The sequence below is a fragment of the Vitis vinifera genome, chromosome 13, assembly GCF_030704535.1.
Source record: "Vitis vinifera cultivar Pinot Noir 40024 chromosome 13, ASM3070453v1".
NCBI lineage: Eukaryota > Viridiplantae > Streptophyta > Magnoliopsida > Vitales > Vitaceae > Vitis > Vitis vinifera.
This window is the reverse complement of record NC_081817.1, coordinates 3,275,047-3,283,486: the sequence shown is the minus strand read 5'-3', so window position 1 is coordinate 3,283,486 and position 8,440 is coordinate 3,275,047. Positions and strand designations below refer to the sequence as shown.

Here is an 8,440-nt window from a genome sequence, read left to right as displayed (position 1 = left end):
TTTTTAAGAGATGGTTTCCCTAAAAAAAAAAATTTCAAAAAAAAAAAAATCCTAAAAAAGAATTTTAAAAAAAATTAAAAAAAAAAACAATTCAAAATTGGAAATCGTCTCTTCAAGAATTGTTTTTTTTAAGGGAAACCGTCTCTTCCATTTGAATTTTTTTAATTTATCTATTTGTATTGATGATGCATACTAACTTTTATTTTTATTGGTTATTAGTTTACTTTTATTTGTTTATTTTAAAATTTATATAATAAAATTTATTTGAAAATTAAAACAAAATAAGATTATTTATTTATAAATAATTATTTAATAAATTAATAACAATTGTTTTTATAAAATCATTTTTCACATAAAAAAATAGATAAATATTATTTATCTTATAAATAAAAAATAATATCAAATAAAATTAATTTGATTAGTTGTAATTAATTGAATTACAAAAAATATTAAAAAAAAAATTCAAAATAAAAATTAAAAAATCCAAATGGAAATGGTCTCTTCAAGAGATGATTTCCATTTGAATTTTTTTTGAAATTTTTTTAAGGGAAATTGTCTCTTTAATTTTTTTTTTTAAATTTTAAAAAAATAAAATTTTAAGAGATGGTTTCCTTAAAAAAAATTCAAAAAAAAAAAATCCTAAAAAAATAAAATTAAAAAATAATAATAAAATAAATAAAAAATAAAAAAACAATTCAAATGGAAATCATCTCTTGAAGAGAGGATTTCCATTTTGAATATATATATATATTAATTTAATTTTATTATTATTATTATTATTTTGAATTTTTTTTAAGGGAAAAGAGACGATTTCCATTTGAGATTTTTTTTTATTTTTTATTTTAAAGGGAAATCGTCTTTTGAAGAGACGATTTCCACTTAAATATTTTGAGTGGAAATCGTCTTTTCAAAAGACGATTTTTTCAGTGATTTTTTTTTTGTTATTTCTCTTTCCTACTTGGCAAAAACTATCATAGATTTTTACTTTTCCTACTACCGTAATTAAGAATAATTTTTTAAATTTACCGTATTCTTATCAAAAGTCCCTTTTAGCGACCAGGAGAGATGCTGTGTGGCTGTGAGATAAATGGAACTAAAAAGCTCGCAGAGTTTCTTTTAGGGTTCACCTATGCTAGTGTTATCTATCTAAATGGAGCATATTCAGCTTCCTTTAGTTTTTACCTGCTGCAGCTGCCTTTAAAGCCATGAATCCTAGTGAGCCTTGCTGGTCCTGCTATGTTAGACCAGCTCAACAGGGCCTTATTGCATCTCAGGCGTATCTCATCCTCAAATATCATTTGCTGTGATCACAAAATCTTGACGTACAGCTTGAGCGACTCTCATCACCAACACAAGTAGGGTTCAAACCCATTTGCTATAGATTCAGTTCATTTATGATGGTGATACCTTTTTTGCTGAGCAGAGAGATGCATTCTTGACCGTGCCGACCTAATACAAGCATGGGGGACTGCCCCTGTATCTCACAGGACAGAATATAGGGTTGCCCTCCCAACATTTGTTTTGGCTTCATTATTGGTAATGAGGCCAGATAAGGCATAAATGTTTTGTTGGAATTGAATTCAAATTTGAAAATTCATATAAAAAAGGGTATATTATTGAATTCAAAATTGAAATTTACATGTATTTTAAGAGTATATTTGGTTTTTGGAAAGTATTAAGTAAATAAAAAATATTAAAGAAAAATGTTTTCTCATATTTGGTTTTATTATAAAAAAATAAAAAAAATTATATATAATTAAAATTAGTTAAAAATAATATATTTTAAATTATTTATTTTTTACATAAAAACGAAAAAAAAAAAGTAACCTAAATTTAAAATAATTTATTTTCTTTTATTTTTTCTCTACTTTTCAAAAAAAAAAGAAAAAAAGAAAAAAGTTTTAAGAAAGAATAACAATAAACTTATTGCACATTTTACATTTAGTGGATCAAAAGACAGTTTGAAAATTCTGCTTTCCATTTTTTTTTTTACATAAAAGGCTCAATATAACATGATTGAGCTTAAAAATTACTATGTTAAATGAGTTTAATTAAAAAAAATTACAAAATTAACGGGAGGAATAGATGATGTTTTAATTAAAATGATTAATTTCATTTACCTCTCTTTAGGTTTTAGTTAAATACATTTAACCTTATATGTTTGAAATTCATCGAATATCTTTCTTGTCTTTTTTATTTCTTATTTTCATTTACCTCTCTTTTCACTCAAAATAAAATAAATGCATGATGAAATTTCAAACATACGAGATTAGATGTATTTAACCAAAACATCATATGAGATAAATAAAATTAACTCTAGTTCAAATTAATCATTTTGAATATTAAAATATTTTCAAAAAGGAAAATATTAGCATTAAAAAGTCTATAATCAAACTCTTATGAAGACTTAATTAATGATACCATGTACTTATGCTTGACAATTATGGGCGAATCTCAGAGAAAGAGGAGCCAACTCCATGTTAATAACAAAATCATATAAAATGTGATTTTTTTTTTTAAATAATACTGAAAGCAACGGCTACTTCCAAAAACAAACTAACCGTTGGGAATTTTCCTTTACAAGCAAGACCTTCCTGATGCCTTATCCTTACCAAATTCGACCGTTTGGGAGCCTTTTGCAGAGAAAACCCCTCTTCCAATCCAAATACGAAGCTCCTCCCTAAAACCCTAGAAAACCCCTCTTCTTTTGCAGAGAGAGAGGAGAGGAGTTTTCAATATCTGTTCATCTACATTACGCCCGACAACTCGAGAACTCGAGCTCAAGCAAACCCAGAAATGGATTCCAGTGAAAGAAGGAAAAGTGGATTGAATCTCCCAGCTGGGATGTCTGAAACCTCTCTGCGCCTTGAGACTTTTTCGGGTTCCTATCGGGCGATATCAAACTTGTCGTCCCCGTCGAAAGCCACAAGTTGTAGCGACCGATTCATACCCTGCAGATCTTCGTCAAGGCTTCATACTTTTGGGCTAATCGAGAAGGCATCGCCGGTTAAGGAAGGCGGAAACGAAGCGTATTTTAGGTTGTTGAAACAGGAGCTTTTCGGGTCTGATTTTGGTTCTTCTCCTGCAGGTCAAGGATCTCCGATGAGTCCCAGCAAGAACATGCTAAGGTTCAAGACGGATCATTCGGGGCCTAATTCGCCCTTTTCCCCTTCGATTTTTGGTCCTGATAGCGGGTTTTCTAGTGAGGCTTCTACGCCTCCAAAGCCGCCTCGGAAGGTCCCCAAGACACCCCATAAGGTTTCTAGATCTATTATCATTTTTGTTCTTGAGTCTGTTTGGTTTCTGAGAAAACACTCAAATACAACATCCGGAAGTAAATATAGGAAACGGTCGCTGACTGGATGCCAAATGTTTGCAGGTTCTGGATGCCCCATCACTTCAAGATGATTTCTACTTGAACCTTGTGGACTGGTCTTCACAGAATGTGCTTGCAGTTGGATTGGGCACCTGTGTTTATCTATGGACTGCATCCACCAGCAAGGTGAGTCTGATTATTTCTAGCGCTTTGAACAACCATGCATTTTAATTTTTCCTCTTCCATCACTGCAAAAGCTTATCTATTGCTGTTTCTGTTCTCAGGTGACCAAGTTGTGTGATTTGGGGCCCAGTGACAGTGTGTGCTCGGTCCAATGGACCCGAGAGGGTTCATACATATCGATTGGTACACATCTTGGTCAAGTTCAGGTACATAATTCTCTGATTTTAACCAAATCTGTTTATACAGAGTCAGTATTGTCATTATACACAGTCGAGACTAAACCAAAAATTACTGGTGGTGTAACAGGTGTGGGATGGAACTCAGTGCAAGAAGGTCCGAACCATGAGCGGACACCAAACAAGGACCGGAGTCCTGGCTTGGAGCTCGCGGATATTATCTTCTGGAAGTAGAGACCGCAACATACTTCAACACGATCTTCGTGTTTCAAATGACTTTGTTAGCAAGCTTGTAGGGCACAAATCCGAAGTGAGTGTTCATTAGAATTCAACAGAAGAACCTTGGATGCATTTTCTTTTTGGTGACTAAATCACAACCAATCTCAATCCTTGATTTTTAAATCCTCAGGTGTGTGGGCTGAAATGGTCCCATGATGATAGAGAACTTGCATCAGGTGGTAATGATAATCAGGTATACATCCATCCACCAGTACTTTTCCCACCTCATTTTTACAATCCAACTTTAGTGGAGTACTGAATGAGAGTGTATTAATTGTTGTGTGATCAGCTATTGGTGTGGAACCAGCATTCTCAGCAACCAGTTTTGAAGTTGACAGAGCACACAGCTGCTGTGAAGGCCATAGCTTGGTCACCTCACCAGAGCGGCCTCCTCGCATCTGGAGGTGGGACTGCAGATCGGTGTATCCGCTTCTGGAGTACTACAAATGGGAATCAATTAAACCATGTTGACACAGGAAGCCAGGTGTGGTTTCAACTTTTATGGCATGGCATAGAGTCTAAGTGCAATAACCAGGACCGCCATATATAATATACTGAATCAATTTTTGATGGGTTCAACTTCAGGTATGCAATCTGGCATGGAGTAAGAATGTGAACGAGCTAGTCAGCACTCATGGCTATTCCCAGAATCAGATTATGGTCTGGAAATACCCATCAATGACAAAGGTATTAATTATATGAACCTCTTGAAGATTCCGGCATCATTTTCCATCACAAACTAACTAAATCTGTATTTCCTTCGAAATTTGGATAGGTCGCAACTCTAACTGGCCATAGTTTGCGAGTGCTCTATCTTGCCATGTCGCCGGATGGTCAGGTACAGTGCTATCTTCTCCATAGTTGAAGCATTCTACTTAGTATACGGTCATAGGTCATACATACATGCACACACAGACGCACAAGTGAATTCTGTAAAGCGAGTTCAGCTACAATCGCCACATGCACACAATGCTGCTCTATATAAGAAAAACTTAAAGAGAAGTGAAAATTGCTTTTGCAGACGATAGTGACTGGAGCAGGGGATGAGACATTACGGTTTTGGAATATCTTCCCTTCCATGAAAACACCAGTAAGTATGACCAAACTTTGAAAACAAACAATCAGTGGTTAACTTCCGGTGTCTAACATTTTCATCTCTTTTCAGGCACCAGTCAAAGATACAGGTGTTTGGTCAATGGGACGGACGCATATTCGATGAAAACACTCTGCACATATGGAATTAAATTATTTTGTAAATCGAGAGATATAAGAGAGACCTGGTGTTCAGGGTTCCTTTTTTAATATTTTGAAATTGTGAATTTATGAAGTGTCTTTTGCTTCTCTTCTTCTAATACTTTAAAACACTCTGCACATATGGAATTAAATTATTTTGTAAATCGAGAGATATAAGAGAGACCTGGTGTTCAGGGTTCCTTTTTTAATATTTTGAAATTGTGAATTTATGAAGTGTCTTTTGCTTCTCTTCTTCTAATACTTTAAAAGGATTTCAGTGAATCTGTTTATGTTTTTGCGCTTCTCTTCTAAGAAATACATGCTTGTGTGCAATGAACAATCCTCACTAGGTTACAAAACTGTGTATTTCCTACATCCCTAAAAATGTGTGTTGCCCAAAATTTAATTCAATGGGAGATAACTACTTGAATTAATCACCTATGGCCGCAACCCTTGACAAATCAAATAAATCTCCCTGGATGAAGATCTTGTAGCTTTAGGCCTCAACCATGATGCCTTTCTGAAGAGTGGTTTGCAAATCCGGCTAAATCCTGCAACACAAATGACCAGAAGAGAGTGAGAAACATAAGAAATTCTACACAAAAGGGAAGAGCACTTGTGTGTACCCTGCAATAAAAATGCCCACCTTGCGCATCTTCACTCTCTAGAAGCTTAATGACAAGGTGGCCACCTGGCTGGAGGATGCCATCGTCATCTGGACCAGAAGTAGAATCATCATGATGCTCCCCCTTCTGAATTTCATCGCCTGAAGGAGCTAGGGCAGGCCCTCTAACAGCCAAATGGAGTGCTTGCATGCCTAATTCTGCAGATAAAACTGCATCTTTAGTTGTGATACCAGAAACCAAGGGACACATATCTGAAAGTATCACTGAAAATCCCTTCCGCTGCACAATACACAAAACCAAAACTCTGTGTAGTAGCTCCACTAGAGAGAAGATATAGATAAAGAATGATGCTAAAAATAGTTCAACCTTCGAAAAAAAACTACCTTTTTTTTTTTTTTTGGTTTTTGGATAGGATCAAAGACAAATTTGTACCAGTTCTTTTTCCCTTTTTTTTTTTTTGGTTTTTGAATTTATGAGCATTTTCTCATTAATGAATCAAACACGACCTAATGATGACATCAAAGGTTAATCAATATGAACATTCTCCCACTCTCTTACATAGTTTTAAAGAGGGCACTTAAACATGCAAAGTCACCCTAGAGCCTAGGCACACAAATTCATCAACAATAAATTATCATCTCCCTGCTATCAATAGTTTTCTTAGCTTATTTTCCATAAAAATGCTGTATACTTGTGTACAATACAAAAACTCCTAAAGTATTTTTTATCTTTTCAATTATTGCTTATAACATCCTAAAAAAAAACCTAAAAACACCTCAAAATTGTTTAAGAAACATGTTTTCAAATTCTTAAAAAATGATTTTCTGATATAAAGAACAGAAAACTGTTTTTAAGAACAATTTTCAAACAAGCCCTTACCAGGAGACAGGCTAGTGGGGCTGCATACTGAGCTGCTAGGCTGAAGCTTACTCATGAAGCCTGAAGTTTGGCTATCCAGTTCAATTTTCCAATGAACTAGGCAATTAATATAAGTTTTACAGCCAGAAATTGAGTTTGGGTTGGGTTTAGACATAGATTTAGTAAATGGTTTAACACTTCATATTATTGCTTGTGAGTTTCACATGCCGTTATGCAGTCAGTGGCCCAAGTACTTTGAAAACTAAGCAGGCCAACCCAAGCAATAGATTAACAAAACGATACGACTTTAATTAGTGAAACAATCTAGAACTTATCATCCTTGTATGCCAAAAATATTTGAGAAGTTTGATAACTTTTTTTTTGACAGAGATGTTTGACTACTATGTCATGAACAGATATATTTTCAGGCTTCTTAAGACTAAAAGGGGTGCACCATAGCATTCTAACCTTAACTAAAACTTGTTGTAGACTAAGAGCTACTCAGCCAAGGACTACTCAAAATGCTTAACCTTCTTCTCATTTATGAATGTCAACTAAATTCTTAAAATTGAAATGATGGATCAGAAGAGATAAAAAAAAAAAAAAAACAACAACATTCTGAAGCATTCAGCACAAACAAAAAGAAGGCAATTGCCCAGGGCAAGTTCCATTTGCAGGCAATCAGAAAGGCATGAGCTGGTAACAGACCTAGCTTTTTCAAATGCACATATGTTAAAGGTGTCAAATGAATTTATCAATCTTTTACCTGTGGTGAGAATGCCCTGATTTCGTCCTTGGGGAGTTTCATGACATCAGCACAAACAGTTTTAACCCTCGAATCACAATGCATAGAAGGAACCTTCACCTTCTGTTCTGCAGATACCACAGTTCGCATATTAAAACGTAGTAACAAAATGGAAAAGCCATGCCTCAATCTTCCAATCCACACCTTTAATTTGTTTTTATTTGCTTTTATAGGTTAATACCCTTGCGAGCAAGAAACCAATAGACTCATAAAAGAATCATGTGATAATCACCTTCAGATCAATGCCCACAACAACCCCACCATTCTTTAGAGGACCCAAGCTCTGACAAGCCACCTACATTGAGGTTATAACACCATGAAAGCTATTACATAGCTTCAGGCAGGTTTAATAAAAGGAAAAGAAGAGAAATACGACTGAACCTGAAGCCAAGCACCAGGAGCACATCCAAGATCAAGCACAGATGACCCTGGTTTTATCAGTTTGTATTGCTTCTGCATCTGAAGCAACTGCTTGCAATAGAGACAGAAAGAGTAAAGGATAAATAAACTATATCTTACTATCCACAGCCCTCTGGTTGATTTCAGGAAAGTGTGGAAAAAAAAAATTGAACCAAATAGCTACAGTGCCTGCAAGGCCTTCCTTTTTCTAAGATCGTGAATCAAGTAGCTGCACTGGAAAAATTGAGGTGGAGTCCTTTCCTTCTCTTTTCTCATGTCCCCAGTAACGATAAGGATTTCCACATTCTATTTTCTTTTCATTCCCTAAAGATTCCGTGTAACCAAACAGCGCATAATGAAATAGGAAAAAGAAGAAAGGAGGGGACCTTGAAAGCTGAGCGAGCCGCATAGCCGAGGCGCTGAGCTTCCCTGTAAAAGAAATCAGGCGTCCCTGCTCCGCTCATCTTCTTCTTCCTGTTCTTCCCCTGCAGAGAAACCCTAATGTTCCCTCAGGCGAATTACTGTCAAATCGGTCAAGTGTACCATGTTGCCACGTGTACAAAAA

The 8,440-nt window shown here is 35.1% G+C and overlaps 2 protein-coding genes across 2 annotated transcripts; one reads left to right on the top strand and one right to left on the bottom strand.

The window, feature by feature from the left end:
* Positions 1–2,595: 2,595 nt before the first annotated feature.
* LOC100252996 (protein FIZZY-RELATED 3) lies at positions 2,596–5,396 on the top strand. Its single transcript, XM_002283228.5, has 10 exons — positions 2,596–3,258; positions 3,380–3,502; positions 3,601–3,705; positions 3,806–3,985; positions 4,085–4,147; positions 4,244–4,438; positions 4,540–4,641; positions 4,730–4,792; positions 4,976–5,044; positions 5,120–5,396. The coding sequence occupies exons 1-10, from the start codon at positions 2,797–2,799 to the stop codon at positions 5,171–5,173; spliced, it is 1,416 nt and encodes a 471-aa protein (XP_002283264.1). The 5' UTR covers positions 2,596–2,796; the 3' UTR covers positions 5,174–5,396.
* A 63-nt stretch (positions 5,397–5,459) lies between these two features.
* On the bottom strand, positions 5,460–8,429 carry LOC100247875 (uncharacterized). Its single transcript, XM_002283240.5, has 6 exons — positions 8,262–8,429; positions 7,858–7,944; positions 7,709–7,771; positions 7,438–7,539; positions 5,834–6,092; positions 5,460–5,738 (listed from the first exon to the last, which is right to left on the bottom strand). The coding sequence occupies exons 1-6, from the start codon at positions 8,337–8,339 to the stop codon at positions 5,626–5,628; spliced, it is 702 nt and encodes a 233-aa protein (XP_002283276.1). The 5' UTR covers positions 8,340–8,429; the 3' UTR covers positions 5,460–5,625.
* Positions 8,430–8,440: the final 11 nt, after the last annotated feature.

Coding starts and splice junctions, on each gene's coding strand:
- LOC100252996 (XM_002283228.5), top strand. CDS start 2,797: ATGGATTCCAGTGAAAGAAGGAAAAGTGGATTGAATCTCCCAGCTGGG. Junction 3,259..3,379: donor TCCCCAAGACACCCCATAAG/GTTTCTAGATCT, acceptor AAATGTTTGCAG/GTTCTGGATGCCCCATCACT. Junction 3,706..3,805: donor CACATCTTGGTCAAGTTCAG/GTACATAATTCT, acceptor GTGGTGTAACAG/GTGTGGGATGGAACTCAGTG.
- LOC100247875 (XM_002283240.5), bottom strand. CDS start 8,339: ATGAGCGGAGCAGGGACGCCTGATTTCTTTTACAGGGAAGCTCAGCGC. Junction 7,945..8,261: donor CGGCTCGCTCAGCTTTCAAG/GTCCCCTCCTTT, acceptor TATTGCAAGCAG/TTGCTTCAGATGCAGAAGCA. Junction 7,540..7,708: donor TTGTGGGCATTGATCTGAAG/GTGATTATCACA, acceptor TCTGCAGAACAG/AAGGTGAAGGTTCCTTCTAT.